At 41.0% G+C, this 14,889-nt stretch overlaps 2 protein-coding genes across 9 annotated transcripts in view; one reads left to right on the plus strand and one right to left on the minus strand.

The window, feature by feature from the left end:
• ABCB11 (ATP binding cassette subfamily B member 11) overlaps nt 1–14,889 on the plus strand; it is a 54,404-nt gene that overhangs the window by 34,553 nt on the left and 4,962 nt on the right. For 4 of the 5 annotated variants that reach the window (XM_075756729.1, XM_075756728.1, XM_075756732.1 and 1 more), the window contains 7 exons: nt 366–498; nt 2,008–2,166; nt 6,689–6,793; nt 6,891–7,052; nt 9,960–10,163; nt 13,350–13,591; nt 13,705–13,861. In XM_075756729.1, the coding sequence (XP_075612844.1) occupies nt 366–498; nt 2,008–2,166; nt 6,689–6,793; nt 6,891–7,052; nt 9,960–10,163; nt 13,350–13,591; nt 13,705–13,861 (1,162 nt within the window). The remainder of the gene's footprint in view (nt 1–365; nt 499–2,007; nt 2,167–6,688; nt 6,794–6,890; nt 7,053–9,959; nt 10,164–13,349; nt 13,592–13,704; nt 13,862–14,889) is intronic. The other variant, XM_075756730.1, reaches the window with a different exon arrangement.
• Nucleotides 1–14,889, minus strand: part of G6PC2 (glucose-6-phosphatase catalytic subunit 2) — a 38,345-nt gene that overhangs the window by 1,905 nt on the left and 21,551 nt on the right. For 3 of the 4 annotated variants that reach the window (XR_012836129.1, XM_075756735.1, XM_075756736.1), the window contains exon 7: nt 3,645–3,781. Coding sequence is in view for 3 of the 4 variants with exons in the window: in XM_075756735.1 (XP_075612850.1) it covers nt 3,671–3,781 (111 nt within the window). In the remaining variant the exon portion in view is untranslated. Of the gene's footprint in view, nt 1–3,644; nt 3,782–7,045; nt 8,506–14,889 lie in introns of those variants that run through there. The other variant, XM_075756737.1, reaches the window with a different exon arrangement.

Here is a 14,889-nt window from a genome sequence, read left to right on the forward strand (position 1 = left end):
GTTTCAGCAACCTGTTTTGCTGGACTGAATTACTTGGTAGTGATAAAAGTGAATTGACTTGGTGTCTTAACGGCTTGTGCAAATATAATAGGATACACCACAATTTTGCTTAACAAACACACAGTGCAGGATACGTATAAGATAATGTCTGAGTGGTGGGGGTGGAATATGATTTTGAAAAGTATTTGTCCCTGGTGTGGGATATTTTCCTCTCAAGAAGTTGAGAGAACATAGAAAAATCATGGGATTCCTATGATTTGCTTTAGTGAATCCTGATTTAGTTGATATGACAACTGCACCTGCTTTGCAAACAAGTGTTGTATTACTGAGCTGTAAAGAACAGACCATTTCTGTCCTCTTTACAGAGCTTCACTTCGGCAGCGCTCCAGATCTCAGCTCTCTAATGTGGTCCCTGACCCTCCATTATCCATTGGAAGAGATCATGCAGAGTCTATGTGTGTCATGCCTTATGGAGAAGATGATGGCCAAGCAAAACAGGTCAGGTCCAATAGTTTGCTATTAAATTTTCAACTTAACAGGTTATATTACTTGGTAGTGATAACCTGTACATATGTGCCTCTGTTACAGGAGTTGTTGGCAGATACGTCTTCTTGGATCGATCCTTTTCTCTACTTAAAAAAACCCACAGCTTCGGTTCTTATCCTCTTTGTAAGCCCTAGGCAGCATTTTGATGGCTGTTATGCTTATTGGTCCATACAAAATTTCTAGCAGAGCATGACCTGTTGGTAAATTGAATATGTTGTAGATTAAGTTGAAAAAGACATATTCATAAAAGCTGAATTAACTGACAAAACCCAAAATGCTCAGTCTGTGAAATGTAATAGCCACTCAGTGATACAAATGACACTGCTTCTTGCTCAATAGAGTGAATTCACTTTCATCTCAAAATCATCTGGAGACGAGTAAAGAGACACCCTCACTGCAACCTAACCCAGAATCCTTTAACTGACAGTGTCCTTACGCAATCAACTAGCATAGAAAGTGAAGACAGCATGCCTTAGAATTATGCAAAACAGTGGGTTTCCAAAGTGCCTGTGAAGCTCCCTGCACCAATTTGCATGGCTGTGGTTTTTCAGTGCAGAGAGCAGCAGTTAGAAGTCACTGTTCTTGCTATTGTTCAGCCTATTCTGTGGATAAATACAGGGCTTTAGTGCTGTACTAGCTCAGAAGGAAGAGAAAATACAAGATGCTTCCACCCATTCATCCTTGCACATTTGCGGCAGATAGGTCTTCACAGTGTCTGTTTTGTCTGGGCATTTCCAGCCATATGAACTGAGGGAGATGAGCAGGGCTGTGAGTGTTACAAAAATTCTGCACAAATCAAACTGCAGTTATAATTTGATGGTGAATATTCTGCTCTGACTGGGCATAATTATGGAAATTCAGTATATAGTCTGAGGATGTTTCACAGAAAGGAGGCATAATTAGCATATATAAAGCCAAACTCAGCTATCACTTTGAGATCTCCCTTGTTTTAATTATATAGCATACCTGTTAATTTGATGCAGAGTCTGATCAGTGCATTCACCCACAATACTTTAAAATAATATTTAAGATTCCATGAGTGACACAAAAAGCTGCCTGTGAGGAAGAAGTTTAAGTTTTAGCACTGGATGTTGCATCACACCTCATCTGGAGGCAGCAAAAAGGGAACAGCCTGAGTTTCAGTGGCAGAAAATCTTAAAATGGTTGTAATTAACCTCTTAATTTGGAATCAAAGCTGCACAAGGCATGAATCTCTCTCTTTTTCTCCACGGACAGTAAAGGCAGTCATTTACATAACCCTCTTGTGACTCCCTAGCCTTATAAAAGAGCTCCAGACAGCAGCCAACACCCATCACCGCTCCTTCCTGTACAAAGCTAGAGCAGCTGTTTGAGCACTAGATGGCCATTTAATAGATTATGCTAACTATTTTATCTCACGGTCAAAGGGAGAACATCACTAGGGAAATATATTTGCTTCACAAATCCAACCTGTTTTTTTAGGAATCTGTTGTGGAGGAAGATGTCAAGCCTGTACCATTTACCAGAATTTTGAAATACAATGCCTCTGAATGGCCATACATGGTGCTTGGATCTCTGGCAGCAGCTGTGAATGGAGCAGTCAATCCACTCTACGCTTTGTTATTCAGTCAAATTCTTGGGGTATGTTATGTCAATGTTTTAAAGTATATTTTAGCTCTGAAGCAGAGAGAAGGGAATGTATGGTGCAGCACTTGACTTGCTTTGGGCAAATCTTTAGATCTCATCAAGTAAATGGGGTTAGCCTTCTCGCCTATAAACAATTATTCAGTAGAGATATTTATATTACTGTCACCACACTATCATCTGAGCTCTTTGAAGGGGTAGGCTCATTAGCATTTTTCATGTGTTCTTCGCTCTCTTGTTCACTTTCCAGGAACTGTTGGGAGTGGGTTTTTTATACTTGCATACAGCTTATTTTAGATGACACTGTACCTCATGTGCAGGTACAGTGGAGAGGGGGAAACACAGAGGTCCTTCCCTGCAGAATTTTATTCTACAGACTTGGCCAAGCCTTTGAGAAAGCTTTGGATCAGATCCAAAAAATACTTCACTTTTTTGTTCATGTATTTCAGGCAGCTCTTTGCTGCCTGCTCCTTGCAGAATGACCAGGGAGAGGTAGATAATTGTAACAGGGTTCATAGCTGCCAAGAAAAATTAGACCTGCATCAACAAGTTTGGAAGACAAGCAGGAAATAGGAATATGCTTTAAATCTCGGCATTTACTAAAGGATACATTACCACCAAAATCCACACCCTTGCTTGAAACTTTTCAAGAGTTTAACCATGACTGTTTTTTCCTTCAAAAACTTGCCGTAAAACAGCTCTTTGGGGAAACATTTGCCAAGTTAGTGGGGGACTGGAGGGCTGCCTGAAGAAATTCAGCACAGCTCTAACTAGGAAAGTGTCCTAACTAGGAAAGTGTCCTAAATTTTCAAGAATTAGGATAGAGAAAACCCCTTTGATGATGCTGTTTCTTCTGGGTAATGACACATTCACTGGGAAGAAAATGGGAATGCCACTATTGTTTTGTGATTTGGATACCCACCTGAAATAGGATAAAAGTTATGTTGTGATTCCCACTTACTTGTTTCGATCATGGTAGGTACATATGCATGCAAAGAATGTATGACCTAAAAGGCAGACACTCTTCTAGAAACTGGAGGTCCGAAACATTTCAGGCAGGAAAGAGTGAATGATTGTCCCAGCATCTGAGCTACGGATTAGAAAAGGGTTGAGAAAATGCTCCTAATAGCAGTGCCAGCAATCTATGAAAGGAAAGATTGACCTTTTGCTGGTTTTTTTGGGGGGGGGTTTTGGGGTTTTTTTGGGGGAGGGTTGTTTCTCTCTGGGAACTTACTCAGGACTTTGAATCACATTTATTTGCAGCTTGATGTTTGCTAGCTAAGATCCAGGGAGGGGTAGGGCAAAAGATGTTCCAGTCCCTGTTGATCCACTTAGTGGCTCCTGGCCGATGTGCTTGGCCACAGGTTTGCCACCTCCAAACACTTTTTTGAGTGTCTAGACCTCATGCCAAGGACTGCGACTTTCAGTAGACAGCAGGTGAGACACTGCTATGTGCATTCTGCAATGAATCTAACCTTTGATTCCTTTTGAGAGAGGTTTTCTAGACACTGGGAGGTCTGGGGCTGATGTCATCCTGCAAGATGCTAAATGCCATCATTGCCATCATGCAAATGCCTTCTCTTGAAAGTCTTCGTCCATCAAAGACGAGAGACTGCAAGAGAAAAACAAGCCATAGCCAACATGAGCAAAGTCCAACATCTGTGTTTCATTATTCATAAATTTAAAACATTTCTGCCTAGTGCCAAGGCAGTCAGGCAGATGGAATATGCATCTGCTTTCCAAGCTGTCTGAATATCTGCAATGATGTTGTGACAGACACGTGGGCTTGTACTCTGGGACCAATATGTTGAAGTGAGGGGAAAAATCCCCACAGCTATGAAATGAAGGGATACATTTAGCAAAGTCTTGAAGGTTCTCAGAAATTAATGCCCAAAAGTGAATGAAGAACTGGATAGTACTGGATATGTCTTCTGATCAGTTCAGATCAGAAGTGTACCTTTGGAACAAATTTCTCAGTGTTTTTTTCTTACTATGCTTTGGTTCCCACTGTGCAACTGTCTCAGAGTATGGGAGATGGATCTTTTCCAGTGAAACTCAGCTGGAAGATGTGCTCCAACTGCCATTGGGCATGTAGCCCATGGCCCCAGATAAAAGATAGTCCATGCTAAAACTGTTGAAACTTGTATAATCTGAACACGGACACCTCAGCAACAACTCTTTCCTTTTATAGACCTGATGCTGTTGTCCACACTACATGTTAGTGTAATCAGTATTATTTTTTAAAATCAAGGTCAAAACCGTAGCTGAGTATGTTAGGATAGCTGCAGAATGGGATAGTTCAATTTTACAGGGCAGATTTGCAAGTGAAAAAAAATAAATCCTCTATATGCAATAGAGAGATCTCTTCCCAAATGGATGTTATTCACGTTTCCTTCTGTAGGGACTATAAAGTGCTATTGCTCTCAGCTTAGGGAGAATGTAAGCACGTACTTCAGCCCATTGCTTTTCTTGAGCTGGGATGCTCCCTTGAATTTAGAGCTTGCAGTAGGAATCCCAGACTGACCAATAAATGGCTTCACCAGAACCCCTCAAGGTGTCTTGCAGACATTACAGTTCTCTCAGCCTTTATCTAGGAGCAATGGAGAGCTTGGCCACAGGAATGGGGAAGGCCTTTCACAACATATTTCTTGCGTAAGAGAAAGCAGGGGAACCACTTTTAATGTGGGTGATGTGGACAGAATACTAAAGCAAAGGCTTACAGCACTCTCCCTTTTCATGAGCATCTTTCATAAGCATGGATATGGATCCACCCTCCCTGAAATCAGGAACTGTTGCCTTTGACTTGCTTGATGTGAAAACCCCTACTTACTCTTGCCTACCATCTAGTCAGACAGAAACAATAAACAAAAGTTTGTTTATAACAAGCTGTCGTGATTTAGCCCCAGGTGGCAACTAAGCACCACACAGCCACTTGCTCACCCCGCCCCCCCCGCAGGGGGATGACAAGGAGAGTGGAAAAAACCCTCATGGGTTGAGATAAAGACAGTTTAATAGGATAACAAAGGAAGATTATAATAATAATAGTAATAACAACAGTAGTAGTAGTAGTAATAATAATAAAAACAAGCGATGCACAAATGCAATTGCTCACCACATGTGGAAGGAAAAAAAAAACCCAACCCCAAGCCCAGTCTGTTTCCAAGCAGTGAATCTGCCTGCCAGCTAGCTTCCCCATTTATATACGGAGCATGACATCATGTGGTAGGAAATATCCCTTTGGCCAGTCTGAGTCAGCTGTTCTGGCTGTGCTCTCCCAGCTTCTTGTGCACCTGGCAGGGCATGACTAAGTGTCATTTTGCTATTATCATTTTGGATTTTGTGGGATTTATTTTGTTGCCAAGGTACTGATGTACAAAGTTAAAATACTTGAAGTATTTTAATTCCCACCGAAGAACAGCTATTCCTTTTTCTCAAATTCATGCTCTAATTCCTCCCTGTTACTTGGATGCATAGCTCACTTTGAACCATAAATAACTTGGGTTGACCTTTTAAGACTAGTACTTCAGTTTATTTTTGTGGAATTTTTATATTTTGCAGCTGTAATGAAAATTACTACTTCTCTTTCTACTGTTAAATACTTACCTAGAAGAATTTAAGCTGGTTTTGATATAAGTAAAAGTCAAATGCACAAGTTATTTTTAATTACACCTTATATAGAATAGATTGAGAGATTAGTCAATTTATGTGAAATCCGATTAGAATTAATTTAAGGCTAGTGCAGAAGTACAAACATGAGCTGTGGCTTATACCTGCAAGCAGCAGCAGTAGTTTAACAGCTTCAGGTAGGTTAACTGACCTACACATCAACTGCTCTGACTGAAAGGAATTGCTAGAGGATGGCTACTTAGATCTGGACCACTACTTCAGCAGTAATGCTGCAGGTGTTTAAAAAGATCAGATATTAAGAACAGGAGATAAAAGGAAAATACCATGGAGAATGGAGCAGAATGGGGTGGAGGGGCTCTACTTTGAAGCCTACTTGAAGCCTACCTATAGCAATTATAGCATCTGTTACTATTCTGCAAGGAGAGTCATGCTAGGGTATAATTATTTACACAGACTTCATTTTGTATGGCACAATAAAGTTGCAATTGGCATAGATTAGAGAGGAGGTAAGGGAGCTGCTGTACTGTTGCTTTGTTGCTATGCTATTTATTTCATTGCTATACTCTGGTTATCACACTGGATCTTGTTTAGAGTGGGGAGATGACTGATTAATTATAACTAGGGATGGGCTACAAGTAATAGCAGTATGTGCAGACACCAAGTATAGTAAACTTGTTGTTTAATAGGAGTAAAAAGCATTATGTTGTACGCAGGCCCACCTTAGGAAAAATAAGGAATCGGGCCTTTGCAAGGGTGAGGGAGAGCTCTGTGTTATGGCTTTGATTCTAGGGTGGGCTTCTGCACTTGGCAATAGGGAATCACGAATAAACTTCACACACAGCAAAACTGACACTTCTAATATGATGCCACCCATTTATTTTTTTTTTTAAAGACCTTCTCCATTCTTGATGAAGAAGTACGAAGAATCCAGATTAATGGTGTCTGCCTGCTCTTTGTCTTTGTTGGAATTCTTTCATTTTTCACACAGTTTCTACAGGTAATAGCAGTCCAATATGGGTAAATTTTGTTTTTAACCCCTTACTCTTTAGTATCTCATTCTGTACAATATTTGTATTTATTCTTATGCACCCCAGGGATACACCTTTGCCAAGTCTGGTGAGCTGCTTACAAGACGATTAAGGAAAATTGGTTTCGAGGCTATGCTAGGGCAAGACATTGGTTGGTTTGATGACCGGAAGAACAGCCCTGGTGCTTTGACTACAAGACTTGCAACAGATGCCTCACAGGTCCAAGGGGTAAGACCTGGTAGCTTAAGAATCGTCTTACTATAAGCACTGATTGAAGGCCTATTTTGGCACATTGTCACAGGATCACAGATTGGTAGGGGTTGGAAGGGACCTCTGAAGGCCACCTAGTCTAACCCCCCTGCTACAGCAGGATCACCTAGAGCAGATTGCACAGGATCATATCCAGGGGGGTTTTGAATATCTCCAGAGGAGATTCCACAACCTCTCTGGGCAACCTGTTCCCGTGCTCTGTCACCCTTAAGGTGAAGAAGTTTTTCCTCATATTCAGAAGGAACTTCCTGTGTTCTAGTTTGTGCCTGTTGCCCCTTGTCCTGTCGCTGAGCACCACTGAAAATAGTCTGGCCCCATCCTCTTGACACCCACCCTGTAGATATTTATAAGCATTGATGTGATCCCCTCTCAGTCTTCTCCAGGCTAAACAGATTCAGCTCTCTCAGCCTTTCCTCATGAGAGAGATGCTCCAGTCCCCTAATCATCTTTGTAGCCCTCCACTGGACTCTCTCCAATAGTTTCTTGTCTTTCTTGAACTGGGCAGCCCAGAACTGGACACAGTGTTCCAGATATGGCCTCCTCAGGGCAGAGTAGATGGGGAGGATAACCCTCCTCGACCTGCTGGCCACACTCTTCTTAATGCACCCCAGGATACCATTGGCCTTCTTGGCCACAAGGGCACATTGCTGGCTCATGGATAAGTTGTTGTCCACCAGGACTCCCAGGTCCTTATCCGCAGAGCTGCTTCCCAGCAGGTCAACCCCTAACCAGTACTGGTGCTTGGAGTTATTCTTCCCGAGGTGCAGGACGCTACACTTGCCTGTGTTACAGAAATTAGCTAGCATGCAACCAGTGAGGTCAGTGTAGATCAGTCCTTGGTCAGTCAATTAAGCTATTTCTACTTATCACAGACTGTCAACATGGAACTATTATCACTGTATTTACCTAGAAGCACAAACAGGGTCACAATTTACTGCCCATTATTCCTGCCAGTATTACCAGAACAAAAGCACAAAAATCAATAAAATACCAACCATCAATGGAACGGGAAGGAGCATTCAGTGCAAAAGTTTTAATTTATTTTTTTCTGCAGATGAATTAGCTTTTTGCCACAATGCTTAAGTGTTTATTTCAAACACACGTCAGACTAGTATTTTAGTGACATTCATCACTAATCATGTTTTCAGCATGATACTGTGCTTGTTTTGACAGTTTTGATTTAAACTGACAGTCCACTTGCAAAAACAGTTGACAGTACTGGCTGGTGCTCCATGCAGCCAGTGTCAGTGTGACTTTTTATTTGGGAAAGTGAACCACTAACTCGACACGTTATGTTCCTTAGTGGGTGAGGGTTAAATCATGCTGAGCTATAAATGTTACTTATCTGAATTGATGCTTTGGTAGAAGTGAGTCAGATGCCAATTTACTTGGCTCTAATGCAAGCCATTTTCTAGAAGAGAAGAAGGAAACATACAGATTTCTTTGTGACAAAAATTGTCCTGTTTCAGCTTGCCTGGAATGGTGGCTTAGTTTTTAAAAACTATTAATGGAGGTTTTAAGAATTTCAAAGACAAATGAGAGAAGAGGTTCTGAAAACCCCTGTCAGCAGCAATTTCTAGATAATTAGAGAAACCAGCTGCAAACCTCTTCAGCCCTTACAGGCACCTACAGGGCATATTTTAATTGAAATAAACAAACTTGTAAAACACTGACTGAACCATTTAATAGCCTCCTAAGGGACATCTTTGTTCTAAGCACGTGCAGAGCAGTGGGGCACAGCCATTCAATCCACAGCTCTGCGGGCAAAACCCAGATCTGCTTGAGCAGCTGTGTCCTCCGCCTTTCACTGCCTGACACAGAGCTTAGCCAACTGCTGCTATTGCAGAGCGAGCTGAAGGTGAGAAGATGCCCACAAGTGTCCAGGGTCTGAACATGTCTGCATCTGCACCAGGAGTAAGAAGTGGACTCTTGGAGTGAGGGGGGATGTTAGAGCTGCAGGATCCAGGTAAGAGCAGCCCTATGGCTGCTCCTTTTGGTAGCCTCTGCAGAGCTGGGAGGTGTACCTTCCACCCAGCCAGGTCCCAGGCACCTTGCCCTAGTGCTGCAGGTCAGAAGAGTAGATGGTGAGCATTTTGTGCTGCCTGTTCACCTACTGCAAATGAATTTGACTGAAAATTATCAAGAATATAAAATATTTTGGGTTGTTTTTTGTTTTTTGGTTTTTTTTTTCCTTCTAATACATAGCAACCTAGTTCTGATCTAGGGCTGCTGTTTACTGCTAGGAAAGAAAATAACTTTTGAGTAAGTAAATCAAGTTTATTACAAGGAATAGTGTTCTTGAAATACATAAGGAGAAGATGAACGCGTTCAATAAAGGTAATGTTCAAGGTGTATTTAAAATTTTTCCTTAATAAAGAGATAGGCAGAAATGCAACTTTAATCCATCCTTTCTCAGTGAGGTTTCTCACTGATTTTAGCACAGCTGAGTCTTTATTGTTAATAGTTAAGTTGCAAAAGGGTTCTGTTTATTATTTAAATCTAGATGGATAAACGTAGCGGCTAAACAGAGTATTCAGATGAGGGATTCCCAAGGGAACCAAGGGAACTAATTTCAGTAGTTAGATTATCTTTCTCACAATCGTTAGAAACAATTTTCTGAGTACTTATTGGAAAGTTTGGTAGGTGAAAGGAATATTGGAGATTTGCAGTCCTTCTCTTGATACAAGTAATTGGCAACAGTATATCCAAACTGGCTAAATTCCAGTGCAGTCAGCAGCTGTTGGTACCTTACAATATTTTAATATCATTTAGAGTTTTCTAAAGTTTTAAAGGAAAATTTACTTAAACATTCTTGAAGATACTATTGGAGTACAAGTCAATCATCTCTGTTTCTTTTCTTTGAAGGCAACTGGATCGCAGATAGGAATGATTGTCAATTCCTTTACCAACATTGGGGTGGCCATGATCATTGCTTTCTACTTCAGCTGGAAACTGAGTTTAGTTATACTGTGTTTCCTGCCTTTTTTGGCCTTATCTGGAGCTGTGCAGGCTAAAATGCTGACAGGATTTGCCTCTCAGGACAAGAAAGCACTGGAAGCTACTGGACGGGTAATGTTATTTAAAAACTAATCTATATTTGCAGTCATGGGTAGTTGAAAAATCAGGCATTTGGGACCATCTGTAATTCAAACGTAACGAAACTGGCCATGTTTTGCAAATAAGTTGCAATATTTCAGCTTGTCCAACCATTGAAACACCATTGGGAGCTCCTAACGGCAAAAGCACTTGCTGCATGGGATGTGGCTGACTTTTTAGAAGTTATTGGAACTAATTGGTAGACACAGATCGCTCAGCAGTCTGTTTCACCTTTGTCAGGTTTTATTTAAATACCCATTTGTTGCTGCCCTGTGATGATGCTGTCTTCAGAAAGCAGTGATACTTGTTCACTTAGAAATCCTCACATCTGAGAATTTGGCACTGAACCACACAGCATGTGGATTTTAGAGCAGAATTGTTCCTTCAGTGGGCCTTACTAGCTTACCAGCTTCTCTGTCAGTGAGTGCTGCTAGGTCACAGGCATAACTTTATTTTTATGTATGGATTTTAAGAGTCAAAAGTCTATCAATTCTCTTTTCTCAACTGGTATATAAATAATTAAAATTTTTTTATTCAGGTAAGCATTAACCCTTTTTCTGTTAATTTGTAACAAGAGACATAGCACTTTCTCGTAATACTTTAAATTTTGCTCCATGGTGAAAACACACCTGTGTGGGTATTCAACCAACCAGCCTGGGACATGAGGAAGGAATTGCCTTTCCTTGGAAAGAATGTGTCCAGTGACCCCTGCCTAAAGCTGCCCTCCATGTTCCTCTAACTCCAGTGTCAGGGTTAGCAACATCCCATGCTCTGTGAACCGCCTCACCTCGAAGGCTGAGAATAGGTTGATGTAGTTTGCACAAGGCTGAGCAGACTTCCAGCCCACGTACCAATTGAGGAAAAGGGACACAGGAGAAAGGAATGGCAGTTTCTCAAGAGGAGCGGGCAGGTGTGCTGCCTTTGAAACATTCAAACTGCCTTGACTTTAGTTCTGGCAGATTACCCAGGACCATCATGATACTTGTTAAAATATACTTAGTTCAACTGTGCAGAAGCTGACCTGCATCAGAAACACAGGGGATTTAGAAGACAGGTGACATGAGGAAGACTACCTCAGGTTACCCTGAGCCTTCTCCCCCACTTTAAGCTGCATCTTTTTCTAGCATCAGAAAAAGCATCCTTTGCAGGCCTTCTCAAAGCCTCAGAGATTTTCCTTCTGCAGAGCTACTTTAGCCCATCCTAAAATGACTCTTGCAGAGTTCCCACTTCTCCCAATCCTCCTCCTTCCCACGTTCATGTCCTGCCCACCAAACATCTTTCTTACCCATCCCACCTTCTACCCTGCCCCATCTGAGCCTTCCCTCTACCTATGTGAGCTCTCAACTGTCTTCAGCCTCCTCTTGACCTTAATCTGTGCAGCAAACACATGGACTGGGACTGGAGCCTGTGGCCCTGTTCAGCTCCGCACCGACTGGCCGGTTCTGTCCCATTGCCTGCTGCAGCTAGCTCAGCCTGCCACCCCCCTTTTCGACTTCTGAAGCAGCAAATCTTCAGCTCCCAATTCCTATTCCTGGGTGTGATTTAAAGAAGCATGTCATTACTGGGGGCGTAGAACTTAAAAAAATGACGTTGACTACCTACACATGCAGACTTCTGGAAAATTATTTTTTTTTTAAATGCACAAACGGTATTATGTGAATGACTATCACTTGCCTTTGGTATCACTAATCAAGTGAATACATTTATTGGCCACTGTTGAGTGCTGTTAGGAACAATCTTCAATTCTAGAAAGCCAAGGAAGAATTAAGACCTGACTCATTGCCTACATTCAGAATGGTTTAATTATTTACAAAAAGTTATAAATCAAAATACTGTCTTAACAAGCAGAGAAACTTCACTAGTGACTCAAGGCATCAGCTTTTATTCAACAGAATGACCTAGAGGCCAGGATGAAAAGGGCACTCAATGATTCAGCAGTTTTGGTGATGACTAATTATGTCTGGTGTTATTTTTTAATTTATTTGCCAGCACTGCATCCAAATGCTAAACACTCAGAGTTCTTCTACAGTGATTTCTCATCAGCCATGCTGAACATGGAGCAGCACAGTCTGAACAATCCAATTCACAGTACCTACCTACCTGCTCCTTCACATTGTATGATAATGCAAGAGATTTGACTCTTAATTTTGGCCAGGAAAAAAACCCCTGAAATTAGCTACAGCATTTTTAATGATTTATATTCAAATCTCTTCCTACATGCTGAAAACACTCACAAGCCACATACCAGAATATTGCTTCCCAAAAAAGGACAGCGTCACACTATGAAGCTACTGTCAAAGTACAGGCAAAGTACAGCATTTAAACCAATGCCTTAATAAAATTACTTGAGATAAGTAGGGTGAAATTAGGATCAAACTGTCAATTTATTTCTATAGATGAATCTGTAGTGCTATTTTCTGGGGACAGAAACCCCAATTCTGACTGGGAACTTCTAGAGAAGTTTCCATGGGGACTATCTCATAATTCCCTGTGTTGCATTTTCCTATGTATATAGGCAAGCATTTCCTTACTCTTTGCCTACATACAGGGTAAAAATCCTGGAAACTGTCACTGATGTTGGAGGAATCAAGGTGTTGCCCTCCATTTCTATGTTCCATCTCATCAGGCTGTTTGGACATAAACAAGAGAGAGGGTGAGCAGATGAGGAAACCTAGTAAATTCACATGGGTTTAACTTACGAAACAGAAGTTGGGGATAGCATCTCTTCTAACTCTTTCTCTGACTATTGCTACAAGTAAAACAAAATAATTGAAATAAACATCTTTAATAAATGTATGCAATCAAGGAAATAACAACGTTCCTAAACCCGTTTTTGCTTTTGTGGATATCTCACGACATGAAGTAAGTCACAAGTGAGAGCATGTGCCCAATTTCCCAAGTGTGCTCACAGTAACTTAGCTCTAGTGCAGCCGAGTGTTACTGTTGAGGTGTTCATAGATAATTGTTTGTAGGAACACTTCTCTTTAGGCTGGCTGATATTTGGGCCAGTCTGTATTGTAGCTGAATCAATTTATGTATGGCATTAGTGCCCTGTGTTCATGAAAGAATCATGCATTTGTGAAAAAGCACACCCCATTTTTTCCAAGTAAAAATTAAGAACTTTTACCCATTTTTTAATTTATTTTTTTTCTCCTCCAGATTTCCAGTGAAGCCCTTGCCAACATCAGGACTGTAGCTGGGATAGGCAAAGAGAAAATGTTTATCGACAATTTTGAAAAGCACCTGGATATGCCCTACAGAGCTGCAACCAAAAAAGCTCATGTTTATGGTTTCTGCTTTGGCTTTGCCCAGAGCATCGTGTTCATTGCCAACGCTGTCTCTTACAGATATGGAGGGTTTCTAGTTGACACTGAAGGGCTCCATTACAGCTTCGTGTTCAGGTGAGAGCCTGCCTGGAGCCACCACCAGGCTCCTCTGCAGAAGTGCTGGCCTCATTGCAGCATTCAGCTTCTCAATGGCTTCCCAAGAATGACCGTGTCCCTCTTCCCCGCAGGGTCATCTCTGCTATTGTGACCAGTGGAACTGCTTTGGGAAGAGCTTCTTCCTATACCCCAAACTATGCCAAAGCCAAAACATCTGCCGCACGCTTTTTTCAACTGGTTGATCGGCTTCCTAAAATCAGTGTTTACAGTGAAAAAGGGGAAAAATGGGTAAGAGCAGAGATGAGTAATTTGTGATGTCATTCAACCCAATATAAGCATTGAAGTTGCACTAATGATTTATAAGTCAATGAGGATTGCTGTTTTACAAGAAGGTTACGCTGATGATTGTGTAATTGTTACTTGTCTTTGCTCTTTTGGAAGCAGCCCGCTCTGTACTAGACAGCGAGAGTAATATAAAGTGTGGCTCAGGAATCTATCAGTGTAAAACTCCTGTAAATTGGAATAGGACCAATTTGGATGACTCACAGAACAGCATGGTTTTTCTTTCTGCTCTGCAGTTCACACATAAACCTGCCTATCTCTAGCTTATAATGGAGGTTTTCATTCACATCAGAATGCTGGGGGTGTCCATGAGGTGGCAAATCATCTTTGAGTCACACAAAATGAAAATTCTTAGTTTTTTAGTGAATTGAAAAGTCAGGTCCAGAAAATTCAAAGAGGTTTTTTTCTTTTTCATTTATTTTTTTCAGAATTAAATGAAAACTTGAAATAATAGTTGTGAACTAAATACATTAATTAATTAGCTTCCAACCATGAAAATACAGTATCTTGATTTCCTTCAGAGTTTTGCAAAAGAGTTTTTTAAAGAATTCTGGGAAAACTGACCTGAATTCATGTAGTGTTTTAACACTGCAAAGGTCAATTGATTTTGTTGTTGTTGTTTACCAAAGCCAGCTTTTTGCACAAATGTATTTGGACTATCACCAAATCTACACTTATACAGTATCTGTATTAAAATAAAAAGCTTACCCATTTGCAAGGCAATCCTATTTCCAGTCGATGCCTCTGACCAGTGCAGTCCAGGGAAAGTACAGCAGAGCAATAGCGTGATGACTAATGGCTTCGTCTCTAGAACAGCTACTCCAGTATGGTTCCTATCCCTCTTTCTGGGCTAATTTCAGAAGCGCTAATGTCATATATTAAATAAGAGATGCAAGAATGGAATTTGAGGAAGAGTTACATTGTACTTTACAACTCACTTTTGAGCTCGAGCTCACTGTAGCATCTTTCTTATT

The sequence above is a fragment of the Balearica regulorum genome, chromosome 6, assembly GCF_011004875.1.
Source record: "Balearica regulorum gibbericeps isolate bBalReg1 chromosome 6, bBalReg1.pri, whole genome shotgun sequence".
Lineage (NCBI taxonomy): Eukaryota > Metazoa > Chordata > Aves > Gruiformes > Gruidae > Balearica > Balearica regulorum.